At 39.5% G+C, this 24,450-nt stretch overlaps 1 protein-coding gene across 1 annotated transcript; it reads right to left on the bottom strand.

The window, feature by feature from the left end:
• Nucleotides 1-13,645: 13,645 nt before the first annotated feature.
• LOC105437344 (uncharacterized protein K02A2.6) lies at nucleotides 13,646-21,987 on the bottom strand. The gene is made up of 3 exons (XM_011663834.2): nucleotides 17,914-21,987; nucleotides 15,175-15,439; nucleotides 13,646-13,827 (listed from the first exon to the last, which is right to left on the bottom strand). Exons 1-3 carry the CDS (start codon nucleotides 21,985-21,987, stop codon nucleotides 13,646-13,648), a joined length of 4,521 nt encoding a protein of 1,506 aa, XP_011662136.2.
• Nucleotides 21,988-24,450: the final 2,463 nt, after the last annotated feature.

Raw genomic sequence — 24,450 nt, 5'->3', positions numbered from 1 at the left:
AGAAACAACTTCTGTAAACACAGAGTGAAAATATATTATACATGTATAACAAATTTCAGTGAATCAATATTGTGTTTACAAAACTAAGTAGCCTTAAATATTAGCACCATTTGCATCAGGATCAGTTTCATACGACAAGAATGTCCTTAAAAATATAAAAAGCTGGCAAGAACTGCAATTACCATTCTAATATATGATTCATTTTCCATTTACATGATCATAAGTATTTCTTTCCAAAAGTGATATATAATGTATGTACTACTGGAATGCTCATAACTTATGCCCTGTGAAAGAAGTATATAGTCAAAGCTCTGGATCAACTACTGTACATTCTTATAACAAGTACACTGTACATCTTGAAAATGTTGTACTAAAAATACATTGGGCAGTGTATAGTACTATAGGGCACTGTGAAAATGTAGTTTGAATAACATGTAAAAATAATAACATGAAAACTAACATCTATCGGGGTTTTAACCATTCAAAAATGTTCTAAGATTAAAATTTGAATACTTCACAATTCACAAAATTAATTGCTTTGTTTCTTCCAGTAAAAATAATAAATTTGTAATATGGGACACGGTATGGATTATAAAGACTGACTATGTGCCTGAGAGTAAATTAGCATGATAGTGCAATCATAAAGAGATTTGTCCTCTCCTTAGATCTTCTCCCATATTCATAAAACCCTACTGAGCATAGTTGTCAACTAACTATGTATAATCATAATTAATTGACAACCAGCTTCGTAAGGTCTTATTAATTGGGCCCACAAGTATTTTCGTGATTTTCCTTACAAACAGTAAATCTATACTTGTTCTAAAACTTGTGGTTATTGAAAACAATTGAGACATTTACATGTTATAATAATCAAATTAGCCATTGTCATTTCAATTTTTATGAAAAAAATTGATAATCTGTTTTGACACTTTTATTCATTTACGCAACAACGTCTTAGGTATTATGAGCAGTCTATTTAATGAAAGCTTTTGATGAAAGTATATTTAACTACAGCAAGTAAGCCTAATAAGTACTCTTATTTGGCACATACATCTAACAGTGTTTAGCATTACAATAGTTAAGTCTGATATCGTACATATATAATTGTCATAAAAACACTTTTTGAAAAGAATAGACTTCAAAATACCATTTCCTTAAAATTCTATACAAACACCTAAATTGCATACTGGGCAAAATAAAGTTTTCATAGAATGTATTCCAGTCATAATGAATCAATGGACAATAAAATGCAACATACTTACAAATTATTCTGAAAATTGATATTGAAAATAAAAATATAATTATGTTTTTATCTTAGAATGAGAAAATATTTAGTATGTAATCTTGAGCACTCTATACAGATATTTCACCGTAAGAAGACTTATTTAAAATAAGAGAGCATTTAATAGAATTACAAAATCAATTTTATACCACTGAATTGAACGAATGCATATATTCTCTATCTCTCTCTCTCTCTCTCTCTCTCTATCTCACCCTCCCTTATATCTTTCTCATTTGCGCCTGTCGTTCTTTCTGCCCATCTCTCTCTCTCTCTCTCTCTCTCTCTCCCTCCCTCTCTCTCTCTCTCATCCTCTCTATCTCTCTCCCTCATATCTTTCTCTTTTGCGCCTGTCGTTCTTTCTGCCCCTCTCTCCCTCTCTTTCTCAATGTCTTTTCTCCTTTCTCTTTAAAAAGAAATCTCTTTCTCTATATTTATTTCTTGTGTTCCCATTGACCAAAAATGAAGTCATTGAGCTGGTATATGTCTGCGTGAATGGATTGAGCGCTCATAGTAAGAATAAAGTACCAAGTCTCTCTAGCAAGTACCACATTGGGGCGCAATTTCACTAGTTAGTTGCCGTGTACATTCCAAAAAATATTGGGCAAAAAATTGCCCAATTTTTACCCAACATGAGGGCGATTATGTGTCCAACCAACTGTTGATTAAATTAAAGATTTTGCATGATTTACCCAGTGTTGGACAAAAAGAAAATACCCAACTTGTAACCAACAAAAATTTACCCGATGAGAAATTCATTCAATTCTCACCATAATGTGTAGCATATTAGACACTAGTTGGGCAAATAAGTTGGAAAAAATATTATATATATATATATATATATATATATATATGTTATATATATTATATGTAAAACGACATCAGTGCCACGGCGGGAATCGAACCTCGAACCTTGTGATCCACAGTCATGTGACATATTCACTCGACCACGACACCTCTTATACAAGAACATAACCCTATAGTTGAATAATAATGTTGCCCGACTTACGTTTGCCCTTTTGCATCTGCCCAACTTAATTTGAACATTTAATTGGGTAAATACATGTAGTAAATGGTTGGGAAAGAATAACCCACATGTTGGACAAAAATGGCCCAAATTTAATTTGCCCAATAATATTACCCAATTATTGCATCGGTTACTACATGGTTGGTAGGAAATAAACCAATTGTTGGACGATATTTGCCCAACATCGATTTGCCAAGTAACACCTACCCAACCTAGTGTTTTCCTTTCATGATGTATAACTTCATAAATGGTTGGGAGAAAATAACACAATTATTGGACAAAATTTGCCCAACTTTGATTCGCCCAGGATCATCTGCCCAACTTTTTTTTTACTGTGTATGTATAGGTCTTTCATCAGGATATAAAGCAGTTTTTATGCACCGTTTGCGCTTTGTGCTTTTTCAATATGTATTAAACATTACAGTCGCTCTGACTCCTCCTTACTCATATATATATATATATATATATATATATATATATATATATATATATATATATATATATTTATTTATTTTTATTCATAAATTTCAAACTGCATTGGAAGAAAGGTAGTTGTCAACTTTGTCAGGTTATCATGCCTTTCCATTTTATACACTTTGGAAAGTATTAAACGTGACAAATTAATACAGTTAGAATCTGCATCCTCATTAACAATACTGTCATATCTATATCAACATATCCTACTCATCATCTTCGGCATCATTCTTATCCACACCCAGGGGCGGATCCAGCCGGTGGCAGGGGAGGGGGCCCAATTCGTGAGAAAATATTTAGCGGCGAAACAGCAGGCCGAAAACTCGCTCAGTGGTGGGGGGGGGGGGGGGGAGGGGGGGGGGGGGGGGTAGTGAGCACTATTTTTTGTCCTTCTTCTTTTTGCCCTCGAAAATTTGAAAAATTGCACCCCTCCCCCCCCCCCCCCCTTGAGCGCCAGGGGTGGGGGCCCATCTACAAAAAAAGGTTAAATTAACGTGTTTTTACGCCTTTTTTTCAGCCCCCTTGATCCGCCACTGTCCACACCAACCACTTTGCCCGAGTTTATCACTAGTCCGCTTTATCAACACTCCTTTCATTATTAGCATTATACATTCATGCATTCTTTTATTGCAACCATATTGATTCCATTCAGCATCACCCTCACCATTCTCCTTCAAATCACTCGTAACATCGGCTTTCTTTTTTTACTCTCACTTGTACTTTACCTTTTTAAACAAATTATCGTCATTTTCATTAACACCTACAGAATTACCTCCAAGTTCTCCCTTTTAAGTGTCTCAGCATTCATCATCACTATCTTATCACAATCTCCAATATCGTCAGCATCGTTACCCTCACCCTAACGTTATTTGGCAAGACCGCTAAAGGTTTGTCCGCCATGCAACTCTGATCGGGTCGATAATGTTGGAACGCCAGGAGCGTCACAATATGACGGACATTATTATCATTATTCCTCACCATTACCTATATCACCGTTCTCGTCACCACTAACACTACCACCACCACCACCACCATCGCCACCACCACCACCACCACCATCACCTCCAACATCACCTTCACCATCACTCCCAGCATCATCTTCGTCATTATTAATTATAAGCATCATTACCATCCTTCTACAAATCATCATCCTCCTTCCCCTTCCCTCCTCCCTCTCTAACTCCCTATCTCTTCATCATTATCATTAGCAGTAGAAGCCGGGATCATCTTTATCTTCAGCAACACAGTCGTGGCAGTAGCTTTCATCTTTTTTTCAGAGGCGGGGGGGGGGGGGGGGTGGGGGGCGGGGGCGGTGAAACAAAATACAGTGTTGCACTTGATCATCACCAATACTTCTTTTCATGCATCTCCCCTCCCAACAATTCGATATCCATATTATCCTCTTTTGATAACAAATTGACATTCCGAGTTTATTATGGTGGTGGGTTTCAGTTTTTATTTATAGTATTTACTCTGTCACACGAAGCTTAACACAACTATCCTGGTATAAACTGTAAGCAGAATATGTAATATTTTGGTTATTTCTTTATTTATTGCATTCGTTGTTTCCATGTTTAGGGCGAGTTTTTGAATTAGTGGTAATCGGGGTAGACCAGCAATGATGTTTACAGATGCTAATTTAGTTAACCTCTATTTATTATTCACTACAGGGCATAATTTCATTTGACGATGTGGCATCTTACTGTTGTCCAAGCAACATAGGTTCACAGATTACGGCATATCGTCATTTATGTCGAAAGCTGTTTCAGCATCATGTCTTTGGGGGTTTCAGGGCTAATCCCCGCTTTTCTTGTAAACCTGATGATTCGATGCCCTGTTGACGAAGTGACATCTGGCTTTCCTGCGGTGTCTTTTTATTCACTGTCCAAAGACTGCAGGTTCACAGATGACGAGGCCGTCGGTTGAGTCCATTTGGGGTTCTCTTCCCGAAATGCAACCAGGAGAGAGCCCTTAATAGTCGCAGGTTCACACCATGCCGCTCAATCGCAACAAAGTTTCTTTCGTTGCATGATGCTAGATCTAGCTTTCCTGAAATGCCTTTAATTCATTGTCCAATGACAAAAAGGTTCACAGCTTACATCATCGTTGGTTGTGTCTTCAGGAAAGCTAGGCCCTTTTCAGGCTCATCCTTGGCCAAATGATTGAAGGAGTTGAAGTGACCCTCTGATGATGTGTTATCTGGCTTTCCCGAGGTGTCCGCCATTTATTGTCCGGAACAACAGGTTCACAGATAACGACATCAGCCACTACTTGGGGTTGATCATCTCCACATTGGTTTTCTTCAGAGGATCATCCGGCCCTTCTCAATCCTCCTCCTCCTCGATGATCAGAGGATCATCCGGCCCTTCTCAATCCTCCTCCTCCTCGATGATCAGAGGATCATCCGGCCCTTCTCAATCCTCCTTATCCTCGATGATCAGAGGATCATCCGGCCCTTCTCAATCCTCCTCCTCCTCGATGATCAGAGGATCATCCGGCCCTTCTAAATCCTCCTCCTCCTCGATGATCAGAGGATCATCCGGCCCTTCTCAATCCTCCTCCTCCTCGATGATCTGTGGAGGGATCCTATTTCCCAAAAGTACCCTGACCGGGTAGTTCTGGAAACGCCCCTTATAGCGATCGTCAATGTACAGATCAGCCAGGTCCTGCTTCCTCTTTGGGGGTTGGTCGTTTAGGGACTTGGTGGAGGATAGGGAGAGTCCATCCCTGCTCTGATTAAGTCCACAAGGCGCACCTGCCTCTCTTCGATGTCATCCAGGTCCTCTCTTAAGCGGTAGAGCTTGGAGAACACCTTGTTCATGTCTTTCAGGTATCGGGCAGTTTCCCACCTAAGTCCAGCAGTCTCGTCGTCGATGATGTCTGCCTTGAACTTGTGCGTTCCCGGCTCTCGAGGGAAAGGACCGCGGGAGATCCGAGGCCACTTCTTGAGTGCTTTCCCAAGATGGCGAGTGGCGCACTTAGACATCGTCACTGCCATTTGGAGGTTGTTGATGAGTTCAGACTTTGGGCAGCGATCAAGGAGGCCATCGTGGTTGACGTAATCGTCACTCTTCTTGCCGGTCTTGTCGAAGAATTTCACTTCTTCTTCGAGAGTGTCTTCGTCAGCATATGAAATCCTCACTCTGCTGGTCTCATGATATTCGCTTGTTTCATGATCCTCTGGAGGTGTGACATCCTCACAAGGCGACACACAATAGTCCATATCTGGCTTTTCTGTGTTGTCTTTTAATTTACTGTCCAAAGAACATTCAGGTTCACAGATAATTTCATCATGGCTAGGCTTGGCTTTGTTAGGCGCAAACGGGCCAAGTTTAGCTTCATTAGTGTCAATTTCACTGTAGAAGGATGTCCTTCGATTTGCATCACCGGTGTCGCTAGGTTCATCGTCGTTGTCGATCACCGCGCCGGGGAGAGTGAAGGCGCATTTGATGGAACCTTGATCTGTTCCTTGGTGACGCACGCTTCTCCTGGTCGATGTGGACCTCGTTCTGCCCTCAACGGCACCGACGGTCAGCTTGGCAAAGTGATCCGTCACTGCACCGACCGACTTTGACGCTCTCAGTTCCTGAACACAAGACACACCGTGATCTTTCGCATCGCTGAAAGGCACCACAGGAGTTGAGTTGCGTTTTCCAAACAGACTGAAGAGTGAGCGGCGTTTGCCCTCTGAATTTGATTGTGACGTCATGGAGGTAGATCCGCGAAGTTTCAGCTGAAGCGTTCTCAAGGCGGCTGGCATTCCGGGTCTGGGCATGCGCCATGGGCAGCATGAGATGCTCTTGTCGTCAAGGCAACTATCAGATGGAACTTTTCGGAGGCAAGAATCGTTGCTCTTCGTTGAAGAAACCTTAATTAAAGTAAGAGAAAGGGGAAAGACTTACATAATGCACTTGCATAATGTCCATAATACCCAATTTTTTTTTCTTTTGGAATTAGCATATAATGCTCTTTTTTTTTAATCTATGAGAGAAATAATCTATTCCTATTTAATCATAAGTAGTTATGTTGTAAAACGCTTAAATTTTTAGATATCTATCCCATGTAACAAATTACACTATATACTAAAATACCTTGACTGTATTAGAGTTAAACATCCACAGGCTGTTTTTGTTTTAATTGTAGTATGCGTGCCTTGTGCCAGGTACCAGATGCAAATAAGTTGAAAGCGAAAACTCTAAAGTTCATTTTCTTTACTTCTCACTATCAAATATATTTTACTTGATATTTCGTTTTCAATTTGTTTGCTTAACCGCAAACGTAACGCGGAGGAAAATTGTATTGTTACTTACCAAACGCAACATTTTGTATTCGATTTGAAATTTGCACAAGTACAAGTAAGAAAATTCAGATCAGAGCAATGGTAGCAAGTAGATCCGATAGCAAGTAACTCAAATAACAGAGTGACAGAGAAGTAAACAAAAGTTATTGATAATATCATATTCCATTGTGATGTCACATGTCGGCTACGCGTTTCTTGGTGCGCGGTGAGTTATAAAGTTATTGCGCATGTTCAGTGTGATGGTTCAGTCACGTGGTAAAGGGACTTTGACCTACTTTCATAACGATAAGGTGGTGAAAGGGCAAATAATATGATTTCGCGATGCAAAGTTAAAACTTATTGTAGGACAGTATGGAAGCGTTTAAGTTATATTATTGAGAGAGATGGTTTCTTAGGAAGTAATGAATTTATAAAAGAAAAAGCTGTTTAGTAGTCAATTACTGATTTATGAAGATCATAGATTTTCTAAAAGTTTTCATGAGTCCATCCAAATACTTTTGAAGGCTGGTTGTGTAATAAATATATCATCATTCTCATCAAATTCCTGAACAATGTCTTCACAATCATCATTATCCATCTTCTCATCATCATCATCCCTTATACCAACGTCACCATCAACAACATGAAAACCCTTTAAGATGTTAAGAAGTAATATTTATTGATGATAACGAAAGAAAAATCCTTATCGTTGTATCATCGACCAAAACGCACCATAAAATTTAATATCATTGTCACTCTTAGCAAAACTCGGCATCGACTGCCATCGGCAGATCCCATCTCACATCCATAATCAGCGCTACCTACCATCCCCATCATTTTACGGTTATTGTAGTCAACATCAGCCTGATATCATGACCAACATTTATAGATGTTATCTTCGTCACCATTATCCATATCATCATCATAGTTATCTTTTAGTTTCTTCACAATTTTTCATCACTGCCACCACCCATCACTTTTCACCATCCTCACATTATCATTTACTTGATCATTCACATCGTATTTCTCATTTTTCATCACAAAAGTCACTATCATCATCATTTTCACCATCATCATCATCATCACTACCACCATCATCATCATTATCATCATCATCACTACCACCAACATCATCATCATCACTACCATCACCATCATCATCACTACCATCATCATCACTACCACCATCATCATTTTCATCATCATCATCATCATCATCATCACCATCATCATTTCCATCACCACCACCATCATCATCATCATCACTACCACCATCATCATCACCATCACTATCATCATCATCACTACCACCATTATCATCATCATCATTGCTATCATCATCATCATCATCACTATCATCATCATCACCATCATCAACATCATCATCACCATCATCATCATCACTATCATCATCACCACCATCATCATCACCACCATCATCATCACCATCATCACTATCATCATCATCATCATCATCATCATCATCATCATCACTATCATCATCACCACCATCATCATCACCATCATCACTATCATCACCATCACTATCATCATCATCACTACCACCATTATCATCATCATCATTGCTATCATCATCATCATCATCACCATCATCAACATCATCATCACCATCATCATCATCACTATCATCATCACCACCATCATCACCACCATCATCACTATCATCATCATCATCATCATCATCACTACCACCATTATTATCTTCCATTTTTGTAGTCATCATCATAATCATCAGTATTATGAATATCGTTAATAATCGTCACTATCTTTTATCAACATCTGCATGAAAATATCCACACTCACACAAACAAATATTTAAAACATACCATCAAGTGACAGACGGATACAAGAAACAACTTTTGTGAACATAGAGTGAAAATATATAATACATGTATAACAAATTTCAGTGAAAAAACTTTGTGTTTACAATACTCACTAGCTTTAAAAAATAGCACCATTTGCATCAGGATCGGTTTCACACAACAAGTACGACTTTTTTAAGTATAAAAAGCTGGCAAGAACTGCAATCACCATAATATGATTCATTTTCCATTTACATGATCACAGGTACTTTTTCTAATAGTGATATATAATGTATGTACTACTGGAATGCTCATAACTTATGCCCTGTGAAAGAAGTATATAGTCAAAGCTCTGGATCAACTACTGTACATTCTTATAACAAGTACCCTGTACATCTTAAAAATATACTAAAAATACACTGGGCAGTGTAGTACTAGGGCAGTGTCAAAATGTCATTTGAAATAAAAACGTGTAGAAATAACAACATGTAAAACTTCATACTTTAACATATATGGGGGTTTTGACTTTTGACCATTCAAAAATGTTCCAAGATTAAAATTTGAATACTTCACACAAGCAAGTTGTTCTCCAAGTAAATATAATCAAAATATAATATCGACCACTACATGAAAAAAGCCTGAGAGTATATACGAATAGCAATAGTGATAGTGCAATCATAAAGAGATTTGTCTAATCCTTAAGCCCCAGTCCCATATAAAGCCGGACCAGCACGGACGAGCACGGACCACTCCGGATCATCCCGGACCATGGTCTGGGGTGATCCGGGATGGTCCGGGATGTTTTGTTCAAAAAAGTGTGATGCTTTAAAAGCTACAGTCCCATATACGTCCCGGAACGTCCCGGACCATCCCGGACCCCATCCGGGGTGATCCGGGATTCGGTCCGTGTTGACACCGTGTTGGCACCGGGGTGGTCCTGGATGGTCCTGGATGGTCCTGGATGGTCCTGGGTGGTCCTGGGCGGTCAATAACTCACTCCCGGACTGCCACGGATCAACACGGACCGCCCCGGCGCCACTACGGATGACCCCGGACCCAGCACGGTGGCAACACGGATCACCCCGGATCAAACTATTGTCCCGGATCGTCCCGGACCACCCCGGCAGTTTTTGACCGTCAAAAACATCCGGGGTCGACTCCCGGACCGCCCAGGACCATCCAGGACCATCCAGGACCACCCAGGACCATCCAGGACCACCCCGGTGCCAACACGGTGTCAACACGGACCGAATCCCGGATCACCCCGGATGGGGTCCGGGATGGTCCGGGACGGTCCGGGACGTATATGGGACTGTAGCTTAAGATCATGGCCCATATTCATAAAACCTTAATAAGCCTAGTTGTCAACTAACGATTTACTATAACCTACATAATTAATCAGTAGACAACTAGCTTCGTAACGTCGTATAATTATGAGCCCGGGAGTATTTTCGTGATTTTCCTTTCAAATAGTTACTCTATACTTGTTCTAAAACTTGTGGTTATTGAAAAAATGTGGGACATTTACATGTTATATTAATCAAATTAGCCATGGTCATTTCAATCATATAAAAGCATTAATAATCTGTTTTAACACTTTTATTCATTTCCACACTAACGTCTCAGGTAAAACGAGCAGTATATAGCTTTTGATTAAAGTATATTTTTTACTACAGCAATTAAGTCTAATACTAACTCGTATACACACACAATTAGCAGTGTTTAGCATTCAAATAGTTCAGTCTGTTGATCTTAATATCATACATGTATAATTGACATAAAAGCACTTTCAGAAAAGAATCCAATCCTAAACAATTTATAAAAACGCCTAGTTTGTATACTTAGCAAAAAATAAAGGTTTCTTAGTATGTATTCCAGTTATAATTAATCAATTGACAATAAAATGCAACATACTTGCAAATTATTATGAAAATTGAAAAAGAAAATTAAAATATATATGTATTCATCATAGAATTTAAAAAAACTTTAGTACCGTATGTAATCTTTAGCACCATACAAAACTACAAATATGTCACTGTAAGAACACTTATGTGATATAAGAGAGCATTTAATAGAATTACAAAACTCAATTTCATACCACTGAATTTAACAAAGGCCTATATTCTAGTATAGAGTCAAATTGAGCAATATGCTAAGACATCATCTAAATCTTTAAAAAGAGGGTTGAAAACAAGGTCTAAATACATCTATTTCAGACCATTTTTAGTCACTAACGAAAAGCACATTTCCTATACTTTACTGACTACCATATCATCACATCTATATTTGATGCAATACGATATTGTCTGTTTGGAGCCATAATGGCATTAACTCATAACACTTTACACAGAGTTAATGCCCTTCTGGCTCAAAAAATGTATATTTCAATGTAATACTGTTTGGCAGCATAAACCAGGCATACAAGACCTGGTAAAAAGGCAAGAATCTTTGTAGGAAAAGTTAAACATTTTGATAATAGTACATGATTACCATAGTTCATAGATCTATAACATAAGTGTCATACTTTATAATTTTCTATATTTTGTTATATATAAGTACTGTAATAGACTAAATAAATTCAGACATTTGAATCATCCTGTCAGTGGTTTAAAAGACAAGATCTGGCATAGGATAGCATCAATATAAACTACATGAATTTGAGGGAATTAAAAAATATTGCGATTGTACACTCCATTTTCACTAATGTCACACAAGACGTCGTGGTCCAGTTGATACCTCACTGGACAGTGAGTTACATGGTTTGCAGTTCAAGTCCCTACCACGGAACTAATGTCCTTTTGCAAGACATTAATCTAAGTATCTACGTTTGCCACTCTTAAGCCAGGTGTTAAAGTGACTCAGTAACATTGCCTCAGATTCTGAAACAAAATCCTGGATTTAGCTCATGCTTCAATCATAATTATATACAGAGCTGCCAACCTCCAGAACAGAAAATCAGTAATCACAAGGCTCAAAATCAGTAATTTGGGGTATAAATCAGTAATTTCTTATGCGGCGCTATGAATCTAAAAAAACGACACGCCAACACTGCGCGGACGCATGATTATCTGAAATTTTTGGTGATTTTACTCACACAAAGATGTTAAGTATTGAATTTCAGGTCATCACAACACAGTTTATCATGAAAAATGGCTCCTATTCACAGCACTCGCTACGATAAATCATATTTAATTCATTAAAAAAAATTAAAAAAAAAAAAAAAAAAAAAAAAAAAAAAACTTTTTTTTTTTTTTTTTTTTTTAAATCCGTAATTTGAGACAACATTCCGTAATGGTCGTTAATTTCCGTACCAATTACGGAAAATCCGTACTAGTTGGCAGCTCTGTATATACCTTTAAGGTCAGTCAGGAATCCCATGACTTTTACAAGCTGATCGCCTGTCTGATTATCAAGATATTTATTATCGGAAATCAAGTTTTCATTTTTCGTTTTCCTAACAGCTTTCATAACACTACAGTCTATTGGGGAAAATGAGTATGGTAAAACTGGTCACTCAAAGATTTTTACTTTGTTGAGGCACTTCATGATCATTTTGAAGCACAATTTTTTTAGGGCTTCAATATTACACCATATCACAGACACTGATAACATGTAGGGCCATGCATCTCAGATTTAACATTGTTAAACGATGTCTTTAAATGGGTACCTAGTAGGATGTCAATAGTCATGTGTACTCTTGAAAATGGCCCTTGCAAGAGTACTCCCAAAAGTGAAAACACAAATCGTCCCTACTTTCACGAAGTGACGGTAGTGAGGAAAATCGTCACGCAAAGTGAATGCAATTTTTTTTCACTACCGTCAGTTCGTGAAAACAGCGACGATATGGGTACCCTGTTTTGTGTGCAAGTACTTTTCCCACCTCTACTTGCTTCATGTACAGAAAAATATAAAAATACACTGAAGTTTATAAGCTTCCCTGCCTTTAGACTAAAAGATCAGTCTCTCTTCTACATAATGATGATTTAACTGTCACAAAAATAAACACCAAAGCCTCCAAGAAGATGGATTTTTCTGTCTACCCGATCTTTAGCTATTTCATCCATGAACTGCATGCCCTCTTGCATTTGAAAGGTGACACAGAAATATGTCTTGTAGATTTGAAGTTTTCACACATTTTTTAAAAATAACCATATCAATATAATGTTTAGATATCAAGTCCTACTGAAACACTGATTTTGTCAAGTGCTCTGTGAAGCTAGGAACCTGGAACAGCATACAAAGTGCATGTCATCATTGAATGTGCTTTCCAAGATATATGTGCATGTGCATAGCAACATGCTGCATGAGCAGTGAGCACCATTTCTGTTTCTATGTTTAATAACATAGTCCTCCAACTAACTGGTACTTATCCTGACTTACATGAATCATGAAGAAGTAATCATTCTCGATGAAACAAAAGCATGGTAGGCTTGGAAAATTGTGACTTTCGGGTGCCTTAAATGATTGCTCAACATGTGTTGACTCGTGCCTGTGAATACAGGACAACTTTCTTTCTCCATTTCAGTATTTCTCTTACAAAAATGTTTATTTCTTCTTTCATTTCATCCATTCACTGTCTTAATCAACCAAAAAACGAATGCAGACAACCTACCACCAGTGCTCCACATGTACACAATACCAACATTTGCACATTTACATCGAACCAGAGGAACAAGTGCAAACATACGAGCGAAAGAAGAAGCCGTAGATCTTCATCATCCTCTTATCCTCTCATCCATTCTTTGATAGACTCCGTCTCCTGCTCAGAACTCATCATCAAAGTGGGCGTGGTGGTAGTGGTAGGGGTCGGCCATAAGTGCTTCGTTGAGCAGCTCCCCGTAGATGCTGTGGATAGGAACGTCCGGACCCCAGGCATCTTTGACCTTCCCCTCGGAATCAACCAAGAACTTCCAGAAATTCCAGGTTGGCTCTTGATGAGCATTTGCTATAAGAATAAATAAGTCAATCAATCTATCAAACAATCATATCAATTATTATTAGTATATTATTGTTGTTCTTGTTAAAGGTAATACAAAGTTTTGGGAAATTTTGAAAATTGGGTGGATAGTGATTCTCTACAATTTTGATATATTTGGATGCTCCTGTGGATGTATTATAAGCACTAGAAAATTTAGCCCCTAAAACACTTCTGGTTTCGAGAAAAATTGAATATAAAAATTTACCGGTGCTCCTGGTAAATTTTGATAAATTTCAAATAGCGCTTACGGCCGTACAATGGTAGCTGCCGACCATGAAAATCTCAGAATATGTAGTTGTGATATATAATTTCCAAACAGGAATAGCTAATCGGTGGATTTTAGTCAAGAGACATTGTTTTATAGCTTAATTAATATATTGACCTTGAGAGGGAGCTATACAACATAAAGAGTGTATTATTTACAATTTCATAACTTTAGACTTGATTTCAACCGCGACGATGATCACTGAATATTGTAGGATTGCATATGCTTCCAATATGTTTATTTGAACCAAATCCATGACCCCATACCAAAACTTTGTATTACCTTTAATAATAACAACAGCATCAAAAATAATGATAGTAATAATAATAATAATAATAAAATTGAAAATAGCCTATTGGCTTCATTTATATTGCGCACTTTCCATCCTACGGTGCTTACAAGTATGGTTATATTTAAGGAATAACTTCCTGTCAGGTATCCATTTACTATGCCTGGGTAGAGAGTGGCAAATGTCTTTTAATGACTCAACGAAGAACCATGTGACCCACAGTACGGTGACTTATCCACTAGACACAACAACGTCCATACACATGGAAGAAAAGGAAGCTATTTTCTGATCTTATGTGTTTTATTTTACACCAAATGCTTTTGAAGATTGTCAACACTATTACTCTTACTCGGACATTTAAAATCAACATAAAAATTGTAGATTAGAGGCAAGTTTCCCCCATAGACTGAAAAATCTGGCTTCTCTGTAGTGTCAAACAACAAAATATGTTTTTTTTATAAAAGGAAAACAGACAGGTTTTTCTATCTAGTTTTCCCCTCCCACACAGAAAAAAGAACATCAAAGGGCAACACTTTATAGCCTGTTGCCCTCACATATCCCCTCCTTATATTTCAAGTTTCAAGATGTGACCAGGGCCCTGTTTCACAGAACTTTTCATCAGTGACAAAGACAGTTTTGGTTATAAGCAAATGAAATCCTTGCTTCTGATTTGTTATCAGCAGATTTGTCACTGATTTTAGTCATTTGTCATTGAAAAAAGACTTTGTGAAACGGATCCCAGGTCTATGATGTGACTTACATGTCAGGTATTGCCAGGCTGGATCCGCATCGTATCCTTTGACTTCTACTTTGGCAAAGAGAGGGAATTCAACATCGTACAAGGCTTTGACGTAGTGTTTAATCTCCTCATTGGATTGTGGTTCCTGGTGGCCAAATTGGTTACACGGAAACGCCAGGATGTTGAGACGATCTTCGAACTGTGGGTCCTTGCTGAGGTCCACAAGGTCGCGGTAGGTCCTGTCGGTGTAGCCGCAGTCACTGGCTACATTCACAACAAGAGATGGCTGTAACAGTGACAGATAAGGAAACAAATTACTGCCTTTTAATTTATTAGTAAGAACAAATAGAAGTATAGAACAATCAACAATCATGACAATTATTATGGGTATCGCATGAAGACTTTTCAGAAATAATACAAATTTATACTAATTACTAGTATTAATACAGTAGTTTCATACTTTACTTTACCACACAATGTTGTTGTTCTAAGCCTGTTCATCGATCCAGAATTCTTCCATGGTCAGATCTACTGCTATTTGTGGCAGTAATTTACTAGCCTGTTTTTTTACAGTACGACTATCGACTATTGTATTGACTAGATCTAGATCTATCATATATTTACAGATAAAATAGTTGAACAGATAGAACAGATAGAACTTAGATTTGAAATAATTTAGAATAGGCCTGAGTCTTAATGGTTTTTGTGCTAAACGTTTAATCGTTAAATGTATATGGGCAGTTTCGTTTAACCGTTTTGAAAATTCACATATTTTTACATGTGTGTAACTTCTCAAGCATTCAGTCATTTCAATGAAGTCATAATGTTTTTAGATCTCCGTCGGGGCAACAAAGTCTTGCCGATAATAAATGTTTTTAGATCTCCGTCGGGGCAACAAAGTCTTGCCAATAGACTGTAGTCTGGTAGTTATTGTTTTTCTCAAAAAACTGGATAAAAAACCAAAACAAAACAAACAATTGCTTCTGGTGTTAGTGTTATTGTTATTTGGTTCAGCTCACGTCTACCCTTGGCCTAGACCGAAAGCTTCAGTCTCTATAATCGTCGGTTGTTTCACTGAGACTACGTCTGGCTCCACTAGACCTCCGGTTATAGAGACTGAACGATCACCTATACCATCGTATGTTGAAGATATCACGGCTAGATTTTAGCCGCTAGGCCCCTCCCACAAACATGACAAACTTGCCACGGCCGTATTGTTATGCCCCCAAAATCCCCCAAAATGTCATTTTACCTCGTCCATATCCAATTTTAAATTTAAATTAGGCCTAGGCTATAATACATCGGTTCCACTTACTAACTTGATTGAAATAATCCGTTTAATGGTCCCTTTTAAGGAAATTATGGGTCAAAATCGACATCCATGTTGAAAATCTTGCAAGCCGTGTTAAACTCTCGCTGCCGTGATAACTGTGATAACGCCATTTCAAACGTGTAGATGGCGCACAGTTTTTCCTTCATAATCATTTTGCCTTCGGCGTAGACTAGAAGGGATGAGATTGACGGCAGCGAGAGTTTAACACGGCTTGCAAGATTTTCAACATGGATGTCGATTTTGACCCATAATTTCCTTAAAAGGGACCATTAAACGGATTATTTCAATCAAGTGAGTAAGTGGAACCTGTAACAATAGCTGGTATCTTACTGACAAAGTACATGAAATAACTCAGACGTCAGACATGATTACGGTACACGTAGCGAATGCCTATAATCTGCCCCAGGGTCAGGGGTCATAACGTGGAACATAAATATTCATGTATGCAGATATTGAGACATCCTCTCTGTTTTGTTTTGAAAGCTAATATTATAGTCTTTGAATTCAGACTTGCTTCATGTTACATAGCATGATGTGCATAAGATACTTTTCATTGTCGTACTGCAGTAGTTTCTTAATACATTGTCTTGTTCTAACATTAAGCATGGCATGAGCATAATATTTCTCAAAAATACAAGTGCATCAATAGTGTGTTCTACATTGAGTTGTTTTTGAGTTTCTTATACTGTAAACTGGACTTGACATATCAAGTATAAATGTAAACGTTCTTCATTCAGCTGTAGTTTGTTAGCTTGATGACTTCCAGAGGTCCAAAACTGACTATCTTGGGTTGGCTTGAGTTGTCTTCAATAACTACTGATATTGACTGAAACTACAATAACCACTGATTATGTAGACCTGATATTTCCAGCCTTGTCTCCTTTGTGTAACAATGTACATGCACCATTAATTGTTTGGACTGCTTCGTCAACACGAGTATAATAAAGCAAAATAACTACATATGAAACATCATCAAGAATGTTATCTCCTTGATACATCTTCCCTTTTTTCTGTGATCTAAAACAAGCAATAATTTGCTTTAACATGTAAAAGGTTCAACAAATGTTCTTGGATTTGTAAATAATTACATGCAGTATATAGTGCCATAGCCTGTAATGTCACATGATAAAAATAAATGCATGGTAAATGAGTAACATAGCCTGTAATGTTACATGATAAAAATAAATGCATGGTAAATGAGTAACATAGCCTGTAATGTTACATGATAAAAATAAATGCATGATAAATGAGTAACATAGCCTGTAATGTCACATGATAAAAATAAACACATGATAAATGAGTAACATAGCCTGTAATGTCACATAAGAATAAATGATGGTAGGTGGGTAACATAGCCTGTAGTGTCACATTATAGGAATGAATGCTCACTTAAGGACATAATCACTATAAAGTGATGGTGTTTTTACTTCTCTACCAGATCGTGTCTTTCTTGTGTTGTCTCCTGTTGTTTGTGTTGTGTCTGGTCTTTTGTTTGTAGTTTGTTGATCTCTGTTAGTCTTTGGTTCAGACTCTTTGTGTTTCTTGTGACCACGGTCTGTTTTCCGTGTTGTGTTTGTTTGTGTTGTGGAGTGTTTGTCTGCCATAGTTTCTTGTGGAGCTTGGGTGTTAGTATTAGGTTTGGGGTTAGGATTTGGGTTAGGATTGCTCTGTTGGTGATGAGGTAATTCATCAGTTCTCTTCAAGTCCTTACGGTTCCTCCGAAATCGTTGACCAAGTTCAGTCTCTATTTCGTAGGATCGTTCATCCAGTCTTGTCAACACGACCGCTTTTTGCCATACATGATCCCCTAGCTTGTAAGGCTTCAACCTGACTGTGTCTCCTTCTTGTAGGGTGGTCAAGTCCTTTGAGTTCTTGTTGTAGTGGTGCGATTGCTTTCGCTGTTGAGCTTTCATCTTTCGCTTTTCTTCTTTCAAGATTTCTGCGCCTCGAGGTTTCAGGAGATGATCCGTCGATGGAAGTGTCGTTCTCGTTCGTCTTCCTTGAAGTCGTTGAGCTGGGCTGCTGTCGATACCCTGTTGTGGGGTGTTCCTGATCCCCAGGAGTGCCTTGTAGGGATCAGTGTGTGCTGCCTCACTCTTTCTTATCATCTGTTTTGCAGCTTTGACGGCTGCTTCTGCTTTGCCATTTGTCTGGCTATGCCTGGGTGAAATTGTAAGATGGTCGAACTCCCACTTCTTTCTGAATTTCACGAAGGCTTCTGAGGCGAATTGGGGACCGTTGTCCGAAATGATCGTGTTAGGGATTCCGTATCTAGCGAAATGACCTTTCAATTTCTTGATCACCATTCTGCTGTCTAGTTCATGGAGGCGATCTATTTCCCAGAAGTTAGAGAAGTAGTCTACTGTGATTAAGTAGTGTTTACCCTTCAGCTCGAAGAGGTCGACCCCTACTTTCTCCCATGGGCGATCTGGGAGTTCTGTTGGCTGTAGTGTCTCCTTCTGGTTCTGTCGTTCATATGTTCTGCACGCGTCACATGTAGATATGAATGTCTTAATATCCGCGTTCATACCTGGCCAGTGCAGACATTCACGTGCTCTGCGAAGACAGCTCTCTACCCCTAGATGAGAGTCGTGTAACATTTCCCTCATCTTTTTTCTCATTGTCACTGGTATGACTATACGTTCCCCTCTGTACAGAAGTCCGTTCTGGTAGGAAAGTTCGTCCCTCACGTGGTAGTATGGCTTAGCTTCTTCAGGTACCAATGACTTTTCCTCTGGCCAGCCTTGCATGATGACTGCCTTGAGGATTTGTAGATTCTCATCTTTACTTGTGTGTTCAGCTAGCTCCTTAATCTTGTCCTCATTCATGCTTGGACCTGTGACTGCATTGACCTCTGCAAAGTCACCTGCTCCTGTGGTTTCTGGTAGATATGCTCTTGAGAGTAGGTCTGCGATGTGCATATCTTTACCTTTAACCCAAGTTATCTCAATGTCGTAGTGGAGCATTCGCATGAGCATGCCTTGTAGTCTTCTAGGAGCTCGATGTAGAGGTTTCTTTACAATTGTTTCTAGCGGCTTGTGATCACTGTGCACCTTTACATGCCTCCCGAATGTGTACTGGTGGAACCTCTCAAGTGAGAACACAATTGCTAGGGCCTCCTTCTCAATCTGCGCATAGCGTTGTTCAGTCTCCGTCAGTGCTCTGCTAGCATATGCAACAGGTTTTCCTTCCTGTAGAAGAGTAGATCCGAGACCTGACTTGCTTGCATCACATTGGATCACCAGTTCTTTCTCTGGGTCGTAGAAGGCTAGGATGGGTGCTGCTGTCAGGAGTCGCTTAGTCTCCTTCATGGCTGTCTCCTGTTCTGCCTTCCATTCCCAAGGTACTCCTTTGTGTGTAAGTTTGCGAATGGGTTCAAATGTCTCTGATAACCTGGGGAGGAACCTAGCAAGGTACTGTACACTCCCCTGCACTCTCTGTACCTCTGTGGCATCAGTCGGATTGGGTAGGTCTATGATGGCCTTTATCTTCAATGGATCTGGCTTGAGGCCCTCTGCACTGACGATGTGCCCTAGGAATGTCACGCTGGGTGCTTTTAGTACAGACTTCTTCTGGTTTAGCTTTATTCCTCTTTCTCTGCACCTTTGAAGGAGAGCCCTCAGTCTCTGATCATGGCTTCCCTCTGCCTCTTCGTCTGTGGACCCTACTCCAAACACAATTATGTCGTCAGCCACACATTCTACTCCTTCAAGTCCTGCCAGGGCTTGTTGCAGCTTCTTTTGGAAAATCTCCGAGCTGACCTTGAGACCGAATGGCAGCCGTTTCCACCTATATCTTCCAAAAGGTGTGTTTATGGTAGTTAAGTAGCTGCTCTCTTTGTCTAGCTCGCAATGTAGATATCCAGACTTAAGGTCAAGCTTGGAGAAGACCTTGGCCTTAGACAATTCTGGGAGGATATCATCCATAACTGGTAAGCGGTGTATTTCCCTTTGTAGCACCTTGTTAAGTGGTCTAGGGTCGATGCAGTATCTCAGTTCTTTGGTCCCTTTCTTTTCTGTAACCACTAACCGACTGCACCAATCAGTTGGTTCATCAACAGGAGCTAAGATGTCCTGCTGAACGAGATCATTCAGGCCCTTCTTTACCTTCTCCTTCATGGATACTGGCACAGGCTTTGCGTTACACTGTGTAGGTCTCACATCTCTAGCCTGATCCGTAACTAAGTGTACCAGTCCTGGCAACTTTCCTGGCCTTGCATCATCAAACACATCCTCATATTCTGTGAGGAGCTCAGATTCTCCCTTCTTCTTTACACTATGTATCTGCTTGAATGTGTCATAATTCACCTTGATGAGCTTCATCTTCTCGGATGTATTTCTACCCAGCAATGGAACACGGTTGTTTTCCTTGACGACCATGAAGTCCACTCTGTATTTCTTCTTGTTTTTCGGGTTACGCAGGATGATCTTCACTCGTCCCTCCGCCATCAGGGTTGTCTCATTATACATTCGAAGCTCAGCGTCTCTTGTGTCAATCTTTGACTTCACATACTTTTTCGGTATTACATTGACCGTCGCTCCCGAATCTATTTGGAACTTCACTGGGTTATCATCAATCATCATCTCTGCGTACAGTGGTTTCTTTGTACTGTTGCTCGAGGTTGCGTTTACCACTTCAACACAGTTGACAGATTCTACTTCTGAGTCTGTCTCAGAGTACTCAGACTCCTCATAGTCAACTGTTCGGATAGACTTCGTGTTGCAACAGCATGCAAAATGATTCATTTTTTGGCATTTGTTGCACTTCTTTCCGTATGCGGGACACTCTTCCTTCATCTTCCTGTGCTTTTTTCCGCAGTATTTACACTGTATGGTCGTTTCCCATCTTTTGTGACTCTCTTTCCTCACATCTTTCTTTCTCACATCTGATCTTCTTGGTTTTGGCCTGACGCCATGTACACTATCTCTAGACTCTTCCCCCAATTCTCTTAGTTGAGAAGCAGTTGCCTCAGCTGATCTACAAATATCAATGGCTTGTGACAGAGTCAGTTTCCGTTTTTGTAGTAGTAATCTTCTCGTGCCATGATCCCTTATTCCCAGGACCACTCGATCTCTGAGCAATGACTCTTGTAATTCTCCAAAGTTGCAAGATTTCACCATCTCTCTAAGATTGTTTACATACGTGTCAATGTTCTCTGTCTCTTTCTGCTCTCTCTTATTAAAGACGTACCTCTCATATGTCTCGTTTCTTTCACCGACGATGACGTCTGTCAGCTTTTTCATAATAAGCGTAATGTCATACTCGTCTTCTCTGGTGCCGTCCGCTAACGCGTTGAACGTAAGCGAGTTGAACACGCGGAGAGCTTCGGGTCCCGCCGTGTTGAGGAATACCGCTCTCTGATACTCTTTTGTCTTTGCGTGGAGTTCGGTGATTATTCGATAGTTCTCCCAAAGTTGGCAAAATAGCTTCCATTCTTCCACTTTATCCTCCCTCAATTTCAGTTGGGGAGGGGGAGTAACACTCACTTGACTTCCAGCCATTGCTGATCCGCTGCCACCATGTAACAATAGCTGGTATCTTACTGACAAAGTACACGAAATAACTCAGACGTCAGACATGATTACGATACACGTAGCGAATGCCTATAATCTGCCCCAGGGTCAGGGGTCATAACGTGGAACATAAATATTCATGTATGCAGATATTGAGACAGAACCGATGTATTATAGCCTAGATCTAGGTCTAATTTAAAATTGGATATGGACGAGGTAAAATGACATTTTGGGGGCATAACAATACGGCCGTGGCAAGTTTGTCATGTTTGTGGGAGGGGCCTAGCGGCTGAAATCTAGCCCCGGCCCCCCCACTCAGAGGTCGGAATGACCGCATGCGTGTTGCCAAAATGTCCGGTAAAGGGGTACTTTTCGTGCGACAAAGTCCGGCCCGAGATTTGTAAAAAAAGGGGTGTATTTGACTTTTCAACCGGAGATTTCTTTAAAAAGGGGGTGTTTTTCTTTTTTTCTCCCATCTCTTTACAATCCTGAGAAATTATTCCGAATTTAGGGGGGTACATTGAGCATTTTTCCTGATTTAGGGGGGTCTCCAAGGCAGGAAAAGCCCGCAAAAAGCCCGCGAAAGGGGGGTTCGGAAATGTTGGCAGTCCTCAGATAGGGGGTGCTTTCAAAAAGAGGGTACGAGCATATGCGTACCCTAAATAACACTGAGTGGGGGGGCCGGGAATCTAGCCATGATATCTTCAACATACGATGGTATAGCCATAGGTAGCCACATTCATGGGGCACTAGAGGGCGCTTCGGTCGCGTACGAAAATCTGAATGGCCTTGCTGCGGTGGGTCGGCAATAATCAGCCCAAAACTTGGATATGGGAGGTTGGAAGGATATATCTTTTTTATAATGTTATCCGGTCTTACCCTTAACCATCCTATGTTTAATCTATGTAGGAATAATATGCGAGTATGATAAGAGAAACATCGGGACCATTACTGAAGTAACTTTTAAAATATTAGCCTAGAAATGACCACCAAACGGAAAAAATTGACATTTTTTCCCGACAAATCTTCATAAAATCGCTCCTTTCGCAAAGCTTCTGCTGAACTTTGGAACAAATTACCTTTAAATGTAAAAAACTGTCAAACCGTTAACCTATTCAAAACTAGTCTCAAGACACATTTATTCAAAATTGCGTTCGATGATTAATTATCTCTGTTCACTTTGATGTGTATTCCATATGTATTGTTATTTGTAGGTTTATTTGCATTTTTAGTTTTGTATATTAAAGATGTAATTGTATATCAGTCTATTTTGTGTGTATAGCGCTTAGAGACTTCGGTGGTAAGCGCTTTATAAGTAACGTTTTTATTATTATTATTATTATTATTATTATTATTATATAAAATCTGAGTTATAAACAATTCACATCTATGTACACTAATACAAATACGATTTTCTGAAAATTCAGGTATTATTTTTTAAGTTTCTTTCAAGTATATTTCTGCGCATTGCAGCGCCAATATTCTTCACTGCTTCAAAATCACCCTTGATTTTTTTTTTTTGCAACGAATTTGTTACGAGGTCCGCGAGTGTTCCCCGTTCCTTGCGTGTTAAAAGTTTGGCAATACATAGTTTGCATTGACTCGCGCACGAAAAAAATGGTCAAAAACAAAATGTCAAATGAAGAAATAAACAAGCTTTTGTATAGTTATAAGAGTTCTACAGAAGTTTCTTTGTCGATTTAATTTTTTATATAGTCTCAATTAGAATTCAGAATTATCTCACTGAAAAGTTAAGAAACCGACGATGTTCTCGATCGTAGTTATTTTCATTTTGCCAGCAGCCGATCTAGCGTTGTTTGGGCAAAAAGCTAGGCCGCTGCCTTCCCGGCCGCGAAACCTTTCTGAGTCCCGCTAAAATGGTGCGCTGCGGAGCTCCGAAGCTGCGTTGGTATCGCTGCAAACTCTCAGCCGGCTAGCTCCCCACGACGGACCATTCGCGGTATGGTGAGAGTGTGTGTGTAAAGTTTGATTTTGGATTCGAGAACGCACGTAACGCAACCGTGCGCGTCATTTAGAGCTGTCGAATGTGTACGACCAATTTTACATGTACGATTTTTAGTACATATACTTGGTCAGTTTTCTTCTTATATCTTCGGTTTTACAACATTTAAAAATATAATTTCTTCAAATCTGCTCCTGACTCGGTTTAGACTAATTGTCTGATGTGTTTTCAAGTCAACTTTTTGAATATATTTTTTTGCATGAATTTGCCTACCATAGGCGATCGTTCAGTCTCTATAACCGGAGGTCTAGTGGAGCCAGACGTAGTCTCATACCCCATTCACAGTGGCCTCAAACACCGCGACAGCAGCGGGACTGTCCCGCTGCTGTCGCGGTGTTGTCTTCAGTGTGAAGGCTCGGACCCGTTATAAACTATCGCGGGATAACACCGCCTAGCGATAACGCCGACACAAACTATCGCTAGGGACG

This window comes from Strongylocentrotus purpuratus, unplaced genomic scaffold, assembly GCF_000002235.5.
Source record: "Strongylocentrotus purpuratus isolate Spur 01 unplaced genomic scaffold, Spur_5.0 spur5_scaffold_3, whole genome shotgun sequence".
In the NCBI taxonomy this organism is placed as follows: Eukaryota; Metazoa; Echinodermata; class Echinoidea; order Camarodonta; family Strongylocentrotidae; genus Strongylocentrotus; species Strongylocentrotus purpuratus.
Note: the sequence above shows the minus strand (reverse complement) of the source record. Positions and strands in the feature narration are given on the sequence as shown.